The sequence below is a fragment of the Stegostoma tigrinum genome, chromosome 8 (genome assembly GCF_030684315.1).
Source record: "Stegostoma tigrinum isolate sSteTig4 chromosome 8, sSteTig4.hap1, whole genome shotgun sequence".
Classification (NCBI taxonomy): domain Eukaryota; kingdom Metazoa; phylum Chordata; class Chondrichthyes; order Orectolobiformes; family Stegostomatidae; genus Stegostoma; species Stegostoma tigrinum.
Window position 1 is genome coordinate 42644934 of NC_081361.1, and position 15727 is coordinate 42660660.

Genomic DNA, 15727 nt, shown 5'->3' on the forward strand with positions numbered 1-15727 from the left:
TTGTGATGCTCTCCAGCCAATAAAATCTTGATCTATTAAAAAAGGCAACAGAGTAATAACCTTCAGTGAGGCACACAGCCCAATTTTTAGAGGTTGATAGATCTGGTCAATCTTTTAAAATGAAGCAATATTTTGAAAAAAGGTGTGTAAAGCTGCATTCTGATAATTAACACAAAACATTACTTGTGCTAGAACAGCACAGGAACGCAATAAAATGATTTTACAGCCCAGCAAAGTCTACTGAAAATTTTCACACAATGCATTTGAGGCAAACTCAAAACGTATCATTTATTGGATAATGTATCTCAAAAGTACATTCAATATGGATATAGTTTAATATCACAGTACACAAAGTCCCTTGGCACTGTCCATAGCTCAACTGAATACCATAAAGAAACGACTTGCATCTGGAAACATAGAAATCGCAAGAATAAAACAAAGTGAACACAGTTAAATAACAATTCTACTGATGGATAGGATTCCACACGGTGATTTTACTTGGTGTCATCGGACCATGTAATTTCATAATCCTTGTATACGGATTTCAGTTTTTCCACAGAGACAGCATGATCTGCTTTCCCAAAACCCTAAAGACAAACAAAACAGTGAGTTATCAATTATATTTACTCTCGCTGGGCATTGTAGCATCACTCAGTAGGTTCATCCAAATTTCCTGAACTTGATACCGAAACAATTCATAAGGGAGACAGCAGCTACGGGCAGGATTAGGCACAGACTTCAAAGTCTCGACACAGTCCCTTCCCATTTGGAAGACAAACGTAAACGAGATGACTGCCTTGTCGAACACCTCGGCTCAGTTTACTAGCACAACCTTGAATTTCCAGTTGCTTGCCATTTTAATTTCTAAATTTGCTGTCACTCCCATCTTTGCCCCAACCCTTCTACACAGTCCCAGTGGAACCCAAAGCAAGCTTGAGGAACAGCACCTCATCTTTTTGTGGGGCACTTTACAACCGCTGGACTCAACACAGTTGAACAATTTTGGATCATGAACTCTGTCCTCCATTTTGATTCCTTGTCAAATGCTTGTTTATGTCTTGTTTTCATGTTTTTGCTTTCAGGCACAGTTGTTCATTATTCTGCCATCATCATCAAATCTGGACCGATGTCTTTTTCCTCTACTACAAGCATTACTACACCCCTTTGCCTTCTTGCCCTCCCAAAAGACATCTTTGTTATTTAAGTTCTCCCACTCTCTACTCTACATGTCACACTTCTACCTCTGTTCCGTTCTAAACTTAATACTCAATTGAAATGTTAACATTTTCTCTGCTTCCACGTAATGTCAGACCTGCTTGGAACCAGCATGACAATCATTTGCTTTTACTGCTACAATGCCATTGGCTAATATTAGCATAGTGCTGGTCTGCTTTCAGTAGGGCAAGGAGCAAAAGAAAACTGAAATCAAGGAAACACTTCAACTTCACCTGAGTAGTTAATGATGACAGAAGTGTGCATTTTAATTGCAAACTTTAAAGCTGCTTTATAGAGATATAATCAATTCCACAAATCTGGGTAAAGCAAGGCCAGCGTTTTTTTTTGTAGCCACATGTATAAACCTGGTTAAAATTCCAGCCTGACAAAGTTATTATCTGCTGCAGCACCAGAACAGACATCCACCTCACAATTAGACAGTCAACGAATTAAAGCCAAGGAAATAGGTGGAGATGCAACATTCAAAATTTGGCTGTGTTGGCCACTGTAAATTCCCTGCAATAGTCTGGGATTAACAGTTGCAAAAGTGAAACCATTATCAGTAAAGCTTGGCATTTATTTTAAATATTGCTAAACCAATCCTGAGCATGAAGGCTACATCATTTTTGTTGTGTCTCAGGAGACAGGCATTAAATGCAACAGAGAATGTTGATATTCTCTGCAATGTGAAACTATGGTCAACTTTAAGTCAACCCAGACTACCGTGCTACCCATCACAGGCAACTCAAAGTCAAGTCCAGCGGAAGGAGCATGTCAAAATCTCAATTCACAACCAAAAGAACTGCGGATGCGGTAAATCAGGAACAAAAACAAAGTTGCTGGAAAAGCTCAGTGGGTCTGGCAGCATCTGTGAAGGAGAAAACAGAGTTAACGTTTTAAGTCCGATGACCCTTCCTCAGTTTTCTCCCTCACAGATGCTGCCAGACCTGCTAAGCTTCTCTAGCAACTTTGTTTTTGTTCCCAATTAACAACATTTAAATATGTATAGGAACAGAAAACAGGCAACATAACTCTTCAAAATTTATATTACAGATAAAGGATTTGAGAATGACAGTAACATTAGAGCTTTGAAATGGCAGCTCAATTTGGAGATGTTACTACATTCCAAAATATCCTTCCTTATACTGCAAGAACAAAGTGCTTCCCCAAACAAAGTTATTTACCACAGACAGGCATGTTAGTATCAGCCTTAGTTACTCAGGTCACATGCATAGGTTTGCTACTGATAACAGCAGAACCACAGGAGATACAGAACGTGGCTAAGTTAACTTTTTCAAAAAATTACTGGGAAAATTCAGGAGGTCTGGAGTAGTCATGCCAAACAAAACATTAACTCTACTTTCCTGTCCACAGACGCTACCAGATCTGCCGGGTTTCTCCAACTTTGTTTGTTTCAGATTTCCAGCATCCATGGAATTTTGATTTAATTCTACTTTCTTTTAAATTACTGCTTCAAATATTTACATCTATTGTGTTTCTCAGTTCACATGCTTGCGTTTGTGTTCTTTCACGGGATGTGAGTGTCATCAGCACTTGTTGCTCATTCTTAGTTGTTGAGAAGGTGGTGATGAACAACTATAATCCAGAAAAAACTTGGTCTCAAGCCTCCTGGACTGGAGAGTTCACAATGCCTATGTAAATATTGAAGAGTTCCTTTCTTGTAGTAAAGTCTATGACATCCAGTGGGATTCCAATGACTACGTAGCCTAGGTTGAAACTTGGAGAATCAATGTGGCTACAGCTAAATTAAATGATAAATGGGTAAGTCATGGCAATAACAGATGATGATTGTGCGTCACACCGTGAAGCCAAAATGCTTCAATTTATTTTGCTAGCTGCGATAAGAAGACCACACACCTACTGTATATCAGAAGTGTGTTATATTTATCAAACAAATCTCAATCTTTGAGAATCAGTGATAAGATAGCAACAACTTAAAGTTGATAAATTAGTTTGAATTGAGCAGGTGTTCACAGGATGTAAAGAGAGTCACAATGTAACTTGTAAATAACCTGATATAGTAAGCCTTGTTGCTGGGACAAACACCTAACACAAGAAAATAAGTATCCCAACAAATTTCTTGAATCCTTGCCCACTAAAGTACGCAAGTGGAGGTCGTACACTGGAGTACTTTCAGGAAAGAACTGGGGCATCAGTGCTTTGCACAATTTGAAAAGAATAGAGTGCGCAAGTCAACATGCCAGCATGTGTAAACACCAGCAATTGTTAAAGGAAGTTCACTCCAGGAATGTTTGAACTTCACCTAAGCAGATTGAGATTTGTTCAATTTGTGTCAGGGAATACGGACTGATGTGCAACTGCACAGCTAGTTCTGAGCTTGCAGAATCCCATCATGATTTACATCAGCATGATCACTCGGACAGAATTACACAAGGTGGTGAAGAATTCAAGTCCAGTTCTCCATTTAAAGAACTGACCTCCACAATGAAGTGCAAGGGTCGAAACTGCACTGCTCCTCTGAGCTCATAACCAGTATCGTGTTTCATGTTCCTGTCATGTAACACAGATAATGAACTTAAGTATTCCCATAAAGAATAAACATGGGAAGAGGATACATTTAAAAGATAAAAGTGCGTTTGGACAACAGATTTCCTTTTGGAAGTAGTATGGAACATGACTAGTTCAATGCAAGACCAGTGTTTTGCACCATGACAAGGAAGACTAGTACGGGTGGCAATCGTATCAGAGACAGGAGGAAATGCAGATGCTGGAGAATCTGAGATAACAAAGTGTGGAGCTGGATGAACACAGCTGGCCAAGCAGCATCTCAGGAGCACAAAAGCTGACGTTTCGGGCCTAGACCCTTCATCAGAAAAGGGGGATGGGAAGAGGGTTCTGAAATAAAGAGGGAGAGAGGGGGAGGCAGATCGAAGGTGGATAGAGGAGAAGATAGGTGGAGAGGAGCCAGACAAGTTAAAGTGGTGGGGATGGAGCCTGTAGAGGTGAGTATAGGTGGGGAGGTAGGGAGGAGATAGTTCAGTCCAGGGAGGATGGACAAATCAAGGGGGCAGGATGAGATTAAGAGGTAGGGAAAGGAGGAGCGGCTTGACGTGGGAGGATGGGATATGGGATATGGGATAGGTGAGAGGAAGAATAGGTTAGAGAGGCGGGGATGAGCTGGGCTGGTTTTGGGATGCAGTGGGGGGAGGGGACGAGCCAGGCTGGTTTTGGGATGCGGTGGGGGAAGGGGAGATTTTGAAGCTTGTGAAATCCACATTGATACCATTGGGTTGCACGGTTCCCAAGCAGAATATGAGTTGCTGTTCCTGCAACCTTCAGGTGGCGTCATAGTGGCACTGCAGGAGGCCCAGGATGGACATGTCGTCTAAGGAATGGGAGGGGGAGTTAAAATGGTTTGCGACTGGGAGGTGCAATTGTTTGTTGCGAACCGAGGGTAGGTGTTCTGCAAAGCCGTCTCCAAGCCTCCGCTTGGTATCCCCAACGTAGAGGTAGCCACAACGGATACAGTATACCACATTGGCAGATGTGCAGGTGAACCTCTGCTTAATATGGAAAGTCATCATGGGGTCTGGGATAGGGGTGAAGGGAGGAGGTGTGGGGGCAAGTGTAGCATTTCCTGTGGTTGCAGGGGGTAAGTGCCGGGTGTGGTGGGGTTGGAGGGGAGTGCAGAGCGGACAAGGGAGTCCCGGAAGCAGACAAGGGTGGGGATTTCCGGAAGGCAGACAAGGGTGGGGATACTTGTAGTGTGCAAAAATCCAGCAAGCTGGCAGGAGTTTGAACACCAGTCATATTGAATCCATGTAGCAAACCAGCACACAAACTCTCACCCTAAGAAAACCAGCTGGGCAAAACACAATTCAGTGCTGTACGTCACACAATGCACCAACATAAATGTACTGCACATCATGTATTTATCCAACACTGAATAGAAAAAGGAGCTGTACAAAAGATGATAAAAGTTAGTATCTGAAGAACAATAAGGAAGTGGAAGTGAAGATGGTTTAGGAACAGAGGATGTACAGCGATGGAACAGCTCTAGCCCTTTAAATTACTTTTTGACACACCACCATTCCTCATCTGCCCTCCTATTCAGGCACAGTTTTATCATCTGTCTTATGTGAAGGCTACTTGCAAAGCATTATCATAAAGAAGGGTCTCGGCCCAAAATGTCAGCTTTCCTGCTCCTCTGATGCAGCTTGGCCTGCTGTGTTCATCAAGCTCTACACCTTGTTATCTCAATCATTAAGAATACAGGTTATGACAATTGTTTCCCAAGGGTCTAAGGGAGAGGTGCATCATCGGCGGCTATCCTAAGTGCAGCCTGAAGTTCAAGAGGCGAGTTTGAGAAATATTTTGATTGCAGTAGAAGCACCATGTACTGGAGGACTGCTTCAAATGTGGTTAATATAATTGTGGTGTCAAGAGCTGCTTCTAGAAGACTATAAGATGAAGGAGAAGTAGACCACTCAGCCCATCGAGTCTGCTCTGCCATTCAATGAAATCCACTTGACTGCCTTCCTACAAACTCTTGCTTCCCTTACTGATTAAGGATCTGTCTATTTCAGCTCAAACATATTTAATGATCCGGTCTCCATGGCTTTCTGTGCTAAAGAATTCTACAGATTCAGTCCCATCTGATAGATGAAAGTCCTCTGCATATCTGTTTTAAATGAGAAATGCCTTAGTCCAAAGGGCCCTCTAGTCCCAGGCTCTCTCTCAATGGAAACAACCTGTCAAACCCCGAAGAAACATGCATGTTTCAATAAGGTCAGCTCTCATTCTTCTGAACTCCCAATGAGTACAAGCCCAACCTACTAACATTTTTGCAGAAGAAAATTCTTCCATACCTGGGTATGAACTAGAGAACATTTCCAATACTAACATATCCTTCTTTGGATGAGGGTACAAACAGCTCACAGCATTCCAGGCGTGAACTAACTGGTGTTTTTTTAATACTTTGATGAAGACTTCCCTATTTATATACACCATTCCTTTTGAATTACAGGCCAACAGTTTATTTGCCTTCACATATACCAACTTAACACCAGTTTCCAAATTCTTTTTGACAAAGTACACAACCTCACATATTCTCATATTCCACCTGAAAAGTTTTTGTCTACTCACATAATCTACCGATGCCACTCTTCCTCACTACTTACCTTCCCAAATATTTCTGAGTCATCTGTGAACTTCCCTCATCCAAGTCATTAATATATCGTAATTAATTCTGGCCCTGAACTAATCCTTGTGGTGCTCAAGTTACAGCTGTGATCACTAAAATGCCTCCATTATCCCAATTCTCTATCTTGTATTACTTAGTCAACCATCTATCCATGGTAATATAGTACCCCAACATCATGGGTTCACATCTTATTAAATAGCCTTATGTGCAATGCCTTATCAAACACTTTTAAAAATTCAAAAAGTATTGCATCTACTGGTTCACCTTTATCGATCTTGCTTGTAGCCTCAAATAATTACGATACAGGCATGATTTCCCTCTTTTGAAGCATGCTAACTTTGCTTAATTATGCATGATTTCCAAATACTTTGCTATTACATCATCTGAGCACCTGCCATTTAATGCTCCCCTTCCCTCAAGTAGAGACACACAGATCATGGTCTAGAAACAAGCGCAGCTCGGGAGCTTCTATGATTGCGTGCATTCACAGCGATTGTTCTTTGCATATTAGCTGCACTAATGAAATATTTACCCTCGAGTTTACAAAACATGCCCTGCAGCAGCCAAGAAAAACATGGATAGAGTTGAAGGATTGCATCAACTAATAGTGACTGTGAAAATTACGATATGAACTAATAACCATCTTGCATGGGTAGCTTCAGGATGCAAGGACTGGGTCCTGAGTTTTGGCATGTAAATGACAATCACAAAAAAAAGGAAGCTAGGTAAAGGTAGTAAATTATTCATGACACAGCCAATTTCTGAAAAGCATCATTATTATCAACACTTAAGTTACCTTGCATTGTGCCTTAGGAATTGCAGTAGGTAACTCACCGTGGAAACACCAAACACACGAATTTTTTTCTCCTTGCTGTTGTGATCAATTTTTCCACCTCCTAGACACTTGCATTCCAGCTCCAGCTTTTCCATTTCAGGAGCCAGTTTTTCAAAAATATTATCTGCAGCAAGATGAGAGAAAGTTGCATCATCTACCAAACAAACCTGCTTGGTTTATAGATTTAAATAGTCTAACGCAAGATTTTCCTGGAACTAATATTATAGAAAAGTAAATGTTAATGAGTCTTGTATCTCTCTTCACAGAATGACCAATCATCATGAATCTTTCAATACTTAAGACATAAATACCTTGGCATAAAAATGTCATTGCATCACTAGTACACACACACGCACACACACACACACACAGGAGGACCAATGAAAAAATAGTATAATGGCAACTCACAGTGGTTAGTTTTCTATTCAGTTATGCATTCCGAGATACTGGGATGGTTGGAGTAGAACAGTTACCCTCAGCTCTTAAATCACAACATCGATGGTATAATTGATTTGCTTAACTTACTCTAACCAGTGTTCCACCAAACTCTGCATTCTCCCAACTTCGCATTTTGCTTTCCAATTATCTTGCTTACAAATCAGCCCAGACTTTTTCTTCTGCTAATTCTCACTTCCTTAACATTACACCTTTCAGAACACCAATCACTAAAGCTTGCTCCCTTCGACGTGAAACAAGAGTCGGTCACTGCACAAGAAATCAGTAATATTGGAAAAGAAATGGAATATGTAGTACAAATAGTATCTTTAAAGTAATTTACATAAATCTATCAATCATTCTTCAAAAAGTCAAAACAACAAAGCCACTTCCCATATGTCACATCTCAACATCCTAGAACACAGTCATTCATTTCTTATGGACTGAATGATTACTATTGTGCTGTTCAGATAGCTTTGTCACTGCTGGGAAAGGGCTTTTGCTTATAGCCAACGCCCAACTTTTCTTAGCTTTTATCATGTGCAAAACATGTGAACCTTCTCCAACAATGTCAAATGGGGATCAACAACAGTAAACATGGGAGGACAGTACGTAAAGGCAACAAGTTTCTGTGAACAGTTCTCTCAGAACCTTACCTCTAACAAAGGATTTACAGTGAAAAATTAGGTGAATGTGATATTGAGGTCAGGCAGTAAGTGGGAGCTAAACTGACACAATTCAAAGGCCATATCAAGCTGCAGTCCGACAAGTGCAGAACTTGAATAGTTCAACCATACCATCTTGATGAGTAACATTTCCAGCCAATTGCCTGTATTAATAACTGGCATTAGTCTGGATTAGATATTAATGGAAAAATGCTTCATGAGTCAGTTGAGCAATCTTATCTGTTGTCAGTCATTTAAAATTCCCTGATTAATTGATCCATTAAAACAGCAGACACAAATGACATACAAATTCAGTTGATTGGGGCCTTATGGTGCAGTTGAAGTGTCCTTACCTGTAGGCCAGGAGGGTTGGGTCCAGGTCAGATTTGCCCCTGAGGTATGTCATAAAATCTCTGAACAGATTAATTAGAAAATATCTACAAATCCTATTGCATATTCATCTCTCATCACCAACTGAAAGGTGTAAACATTTTACTCCTATCAATACACCAATTTGTTAATTAGTCCACATCATATTCTTTCAGTAATGACTGCATTCAATTTGCCACTGTAACCTACATCTCCAGGCAAGGGGAAACAAATTAGCATGAAGGACCAACAAGAGGCAATGATGTTTCATTTGTTAACTTTTAAACACTTTCAACATTTATAAACCACTGTTCAGTTAGTTTCATATATATACAGATGTGTGGAGTTGTTTTTTTTAAAACTCACTTTCATCATTTTCTGAATATCTTGACAGTTTAGTGAATGGGCAAGGTTCTGGCAAATGCAGTACGATGTTAGTAAACTAGATAACAAAGTGTGGAGCTGGATGAAGGGTCTGGGCCCGAAACGTCAGCTTTTGTGCTCCTAAGATGCTGCTTGGCCTGCTGTGTTCATCCAGTTCCACACTGTGTTATCTCGGATAGTCCAGCATCTGCAGGTCCCATTATCTCTGATCATAATGTTAGTAAATGTGAGATCATCAATTTTGGTAGGATTAACAGCAAACTGGACTGTTAGTTAAATGGTGAAAAATTACAGCATGCTGCTGTGCAGAAGAATTTGGATGTCCTTATGCATGAATCACAGAGTTAAGACGACAAATGGAATATTGTCCTTCATTGCTAGAGGGGTGGAATTTAAAAATAGGGAGGCTATGCTGCAGCTGTACAGGCTGCTAGTGAGGCCACACCTGGAATACCATGTACAGTCTTGGTGTCCTTGAGAAAAGATGCACTGGCACTGGAGGGGGTGCGGAGGAGATTCACTAGGCTGATTCCAGAATTGAGAAAATTGCCTTCTGAGGAGAGATTAAGTAGACTGGGACTATAGTCACTGGAATGTAGAGGAATGGGGACGGATCGTACTGAAACATTTAAAATTACATAGGGAATTGATAAGAAAGAAGCAGGGAGGTTGTTTCCACTGGCCAGTGAAACTAGAACTAGGGGGCATAGTCTCAAAAGAAAGGGGAGCAGATTTAGGACTGAATTGAGGAAGGACTTCTTCACCCAAAGAATTGCGAATCTGTAGAATTCGTTGCCTGGTGATGCAGTTGAGGCTATCCCATTGAATGTTTTTAAGACAAAGACAGATTTTTGAATAGTAGGGGAATTAAGGGTTATGGTGAACGGGCTGAGTCCGTGAGAAGACCAGCCATGATCTCAAGGGGCAGAGCAAGCTTGACAGGCAAGATTGGTCTACTCCAGCTTCTATTTCTTATGTTCTTGTGATCAAAACATGGTTTCCCATCTGCAAGCTATTAAAATAAGCTGATATGCGACCACTTAATGCAGCCTAAAAGTAGGCAAAAGTTCATATATTGTTGCTTCCCTCTGCACAGTGCGCCCAGCTCAACCGGGCATCCAAAAAGAACACTTTGAAACTGGGAAGTATTAGGGCAGGCTGGAAGCATTTAATTGGTTGAAATAAAAAATTGTGTGGCAATTAAGTACAACAGATTCTCATAACTGGTCTTCTTCCATAGAATCAGTGGAAGTAGAAGTGATCTTAGTAAAGTACGAATGACATGAGCGGACATGACAGTATTGTTGGTGACTGGCAGTTTCTCTCTGAGGAAGCTTCACCAGCAGCAGTAACAGTTTAAAAATAAGAAGCGAGAGATAATGGGAACTGCAGATGCTGGAGATTCCAAGATAATAAAATGTGAGGCTGGATGAACACAGCAGGCCAAGCAGCATCTCAGGAGCACAAAAGCTGACGTTTCGGGCCTAGACCCTTCATCAGAGAGGGGGATGGGGGGAGGGAACTGGAATAAATAGGGAGAGAGGGGGAGGCGGACCGAAGATGGAGAGAAAAGAGGATAGGTGGAGAGGGTGTAGGTGGGGAGGTAGGGAGGGGATAGGTCAGTCCAGGGAAGACGGACAGGTCAAGGAGGTGGGATGAGGTTAGTAGGTAGCTGGGGGTGCGGCTGGGGGTGGGAGGAAGGGATGGGTGAGAGGAAGAACCGGTTAGGGAGGCAGAGACAGGTTGGACTGGTTTTGGGATGCAGTGGGTGGGGGGGAAGAGCTGGGCTGGTTGTGTGGTGCAGTGGGGGGAGGGGATGAACTGGGCTGGTTTAGGGATGCAGTGGGGGAAGGGGAGATTTTGAAACTGGTGAAGTCCACATTGATACCATATGGCTGCAGGGTTCCCAGGCGGAATATGAGTTGCTGTTCCTGCAACCTTCGGGTGGCATCATTGTGGCACTGCAGGAGGCCCATGATGGACATGTCATCAAGAGAATGGGAGGGGGAGTGGAAATGGTTTGCGACTGGGAGGTGCAGTTGTTTGTTGCGAACTGAGCGGAGGTGTTCTGCAAAGCGGTCCCCAAGCCTCCGCTTGGTTTCCCCAATGTAGAGAAAGCCGCACCGGGTACAGTGGATGCAGTATACCACATTGGCAGATGTGCAGGTGAACCTCTGCTTAATGTGGAATGTCATCTTGGGGCCTGGGATGGGGGTGAGGGAGGAGGTGTGGGGACAAGTGTAGCATTTCCTGCGGTTGCAGGGGAAGGTGCCGGGTGTGGTGGGGTTGGAGGGCAGTGTGGAGCGAACAAGGGAGTCACGGAGAGAGTGGTCTCTCCGGAAAGCAGACAGGGGTGGGGATGGAAAAATGTCTTGGGTGGTGGGGTCGGATTGTAAATGGCGGAAGTGTCGGAGGATAATGCGTTGTATCCGGAGGTTGGTAGGGTGGTGTGTGAGAACGAGGGGGATCCTCTTGGGGCGGTTGTGGCGGGGGCGGGGTGTGAGGGATGTGTCGCGGGAAATGCGGGAGACGCGGTCAAGGGCGTTCTCAATCACCGTGGGGGGGGAAGTTGCGGTCCTTAAAGAACTTGGACATCTGGGATGTGCGGGAGTGGAATGTCTTATCGTGGGAGCAGATGCGGCGGAGGCGGAGGAATTGGGAATAGGGGATGGAGTTTTTGCAGGAGGGTGGGTGGGAGGAGGTGTATTCTAGGTAGCTGTGGGAGTCGGTGGGCTTGAAATGGACATCAGTTACAAGCTGGTTGCCTGAGATGGAGACTGAGAGGTCCAGGAAGGTGAGGGATGTGCTGGAGATGGCCCAGGTGAACTGAAGGTTGGGGTGGAAGGTGTTGGTGAAGTGGATGAACTGTTCGAGCTCCTCTGGGGAGCAAGAGGCGGCGCCGATACAGTCATCAATGTACCGGAGGAAGAGGTGGGGTTTGGGGCCTGTGTAGGTGCGGAAGATGGACTGTTCCACGTAACCTACAAAGAGGCAGGCATAGCTGGGGCCCATGCGGGTGCCCATGGCCACCCCCTTAGTCTGTAGGAAGTGGGAGGAGTCAAAAGAGAAGTTGTTGAGTGTGAGGACGAGTTCCGCTAGGCGGATGAGAGTGTCGGTGGAGGGGGCCTGGTCGGGCCTGCGGGACAGGAAGAAGCGGAGGGCCTTGAGGCCATCTCCATGCGGAATGCAGGTGTACAGGGACTGGACGTCCATGGTGAATATGAGGTGTTGGGGGCCAGGGAATTGGAAGAACTGGAGGAGGTGGAGGGCGTGGGTGGTCCATCCCCTATTCCCAATTCCTCCGCCTCCGCCGCATCTGCTCCCACGATAAGACATTCCACTCCCGCACATCCCAGATGTCCAAGTTCTTTAAGGACCGCAACTTCCCCCCCACGGTGATTGAGAACGCCCTTGACCGCGTCTCCCGCATTTCCCGCGACACATCCCTCACACCCCGCCCCCGCCACAACCGCCCCAAGAGGATCCCCCTCGTTCTCACACACCACCCTACCAACCTCCGGATACAACGCATTATCCTCCGACACTTCCGCCATTTACAATCCGACCCCACCACCCAAGACATTTTTCCATCCCCACCCCTGTCTGCTTCCCGGAGAGACCACTCTCTCCGTGACTCCCTTGTTCGCTCCACACTGCCCTCCAACCCCACCACACCCGGCACCTTCCCCTGCAACCGCAGGAAATGCTACACTTGTCCCCACACCTCCTCCCTCACCCCCATCCCAGGCCCCAAGATGACATTCCACATTAAGCAGAGGTTCACCTGCACATCTGCCAATGTGGTATACTGCATCCACTGTACCCGGTGCGGCTTTCTCTACATTGGGGAAACCAAGCGGAGGCTTGGGGACCGCTTTGCAGAACACCTCCGCTCAGTTCGCAACAAACAACTGCACCTCCCAGTCGCAAACCATTTCCACTCCCCCTCCCATTCTCTTGATGACATGTCCATCATGGGCCTCCTGCAGTGCCACAATGATGCCACCCGAAGGTTGCAGGAACAGCAACTCATATTCCGCCTGGGAACCCTGCAGCCGTATGGTATCAATGTGGACTTCACCAGTTTCAAAATCTCCCCTTCCCCCACTGCATCCCTAAACCAGCCCAGTTCATCCCCTCCCCCCACTGCACCACACAACCAGCCCAGCTCTTCCCCCCCACCCACTGCATCCCAAAACCAGTCCAACCTGTCTCTGCCTCCCTAACCGGTTCTTCCTCTCACCCATCCCTTCCTCCCACCCCCAGCCGCACCCCCAGCTACCTACTAACCTCATCCCACCTCCTTGACCTGTCCGTCTTCCCTGGACTGACCTATCCCCTCCCTACCTCCCCACCTACACCCTCTCCACCTATCCTCTTTTCTCTCCATCTTCGGTCCGCCTCCCCCTCTCTCCCTATTTATTCCAGTTCCCTCCCCCCATCCCCCTCTCTGATGAAGGGTCTAGGCCCGAAACGTCAGCTTTTGTGCTCCTGAGATGCTGCTTGGCCTGCTGTGTTCATCCAGCCTCACATTTTATTATCTAAAAATAAGAAGCGTCCCACTTAAGGCAGAAATGAAGTTTTTTTTTTTCAGATGGCTGTTAGTGTTTGGAAATCTCTTCCTCAAATAAGCAGCAGACCCTGGATCACTCAATGTACTCACGGCTGGGTTAGACAGGTTTCAGGTGGATGGATCTGTGAAACACTTGAGTTTATATTCCTAAACAGGATCTCTAACTTTTCGTCTCCGACTTGACCCCCTCTCACTCCTTCCTAAGTCTGGAAACAGCTGGGTTTGGGTTGAGCTGCCAGCATGAAACTCTAACCTCGGCCTTGCACATGGATCCTGTGCAACGCCGTATATGGTCAGCTGGCTCACACACTGGGGGTTGCAAGAGCTCACTGCACTTCTCACAAATGTTTTTTTTAAATGCAAAGCATGTCAAAACTGTATTACAGACTGAGAAGCAGAAGGCTGTGCAGAGAAGCCCCGGGCCCTGGGAAACTCACTGTGAAACTCAGCGGTCTTGGTGCCCCTCACAATGTCCTTGTGCTCCGAGCCGCCCTTCTTGCTCACCCTCACCAGGATATACTTGAAAACCCCGTCGGGGTCGATCTGCACGTCGGCCACAGCAGTCAGTCCGGCCATGTCCCTCCGCTGCCGGACACCGAGACTCCGGAAAACCGAGCGGGCGCTGCGCCACACAAACGCCAGGGCGGAGACTGGGCTCTGCGGCGTGAGGTGGGGAGGGGTGATATTGGGCCGGGGGGCGGGGAAGGTGGTGTGCTGGTGACAACATCTCTTAGGGAAACCGAGAGAGACAATCAACATCGTCAGACATCGGATCAGCAGGAGGCCATTCAGCCCATCGAGTCTGTTCACCATTCATTGAAGTAACCTGATCAACCTCAACTCCACGACCCGCCCTCACCTTTTGCTGATTAAAAGTCTGCCTACCTGAGCCTTGAATGCATGCAATGACCCAGACGCAACAGGCCTCTGTTGTAAAGCCCTCCGTAGCTTCGCAACCCTCACGGAGAAGGAATACCTCCTTCAAATGGGCAACCCTTTACTTTGAGACTGTGCTCTCAGGTTCTAGACTCTCTTCCCAAATGAAGCCAATTCTCTGCATCAACTGTGTCAAATGCCCTAAAAGGTTTCTATGTTTCAATAATATTACCTCTTATTCTCCTAAACTCAAACCTACTCAACTTCTTCTCATAAGACAGTCCATCCATACCTGGGATCAGATTAGTGAACCATCTTGGACTGTTTCCAATGTCATTTTGCCTTTCATTAGATAAGGGGATCAAAACTGTACACAATGTGGTCTAACTAGTGCCTTGTATTGTACTAGCGAGGTCTCCCCATTCTGTGGGTAGATTTCCCTCTCTATGAATGATGCTGTTCCCTCAGAAAGTTAGGCCTTACCTAAACAGAGAAGGCAACAAGAGGAAGGCAGCAGCCAGAGAGAGGTTGCTAACCAAAGAGAAAGAGTACAACACCCAGAGAGTACGCAGCCCCTAACGACTCAGAGAGAAGGCAGCAACTGGAAAGAAAAAGGGCAGCACTCAGAGCTAAGGGCTACAGTTCGAGACAGAGAGGTGCACCCAGGGAGAGAGGACATACCCAGAGAGTGGACGGCAGCCAGCTTCAGAGGGGAGCACCCAGACTGAGGTGGTGGGTTATTCAATGTTGAGTCTGGAAAGATGTAAACTGTCCAATCAAACATGAGGTGCTGTTTCTCAAGCTTATGCTAAGATTCTCTGAAGTAGTCACCTTTCTAAGGGTACAAAGCTGTGTTAGAGTAAGGTGAGGAATTAAAATTACAGGCGACCAGAATCTCAGGGCCATGCTTGCAACCTGGCTGGAGGTTATCCACAAAGCAGTCACCTGATCTCTGTTTAATCTCTCAGGGTAACGGGATGGCACTGTGAACAGTGAATACCAGTCAAATACATTGAAAAAATGACAGTATTTCACCGTGAAGATGTGTTGATGAGAATAAAAGGTATAATGGAGCTAGTCTTAAATCATCTGTGCCTGCATGAAAAGATGCAGTGGAAGGAGAAGGTTTGTTGAGAGTGATTGAGCAGTGGAACAGAGTGCCATGGAGTGAACAGTCCCTTCAGAATACT

At 45.2% G+C, this 15727-nt stretch overlaps 1 protein-coding gene across 1 annotated transcript; it reads right to left on the reverse strand.

Annotated features, from left to right (window-relative positions):
* Positions 1 to 269: 269 nt before the first annotated feature.
* si:dkey-51e6.1 lies at positions 270 to 14435 on the reverse strand. Its single transcript, XM_048539551.2, has 3 exons — positions 14099 to 14435; positions 7235 to 7359; positions 270 to 587 (listed from the first exon to the last, which is right to left on the reverse strand). The coding sequence occupies exons 1-3, from the start codon at positions 14418 to 14420 to the stop codon at positions 495 to 497; spliced, it is 540 nt and encodes a 179-aa protein (XP_048395508.2). The 5' UTR covers positions 14421 to 14435; the 3' UTR covers positions 270 to 494.
* Between the last annotated feature and the right edge of the window lie 1292 nt (positions 14436 to 15727).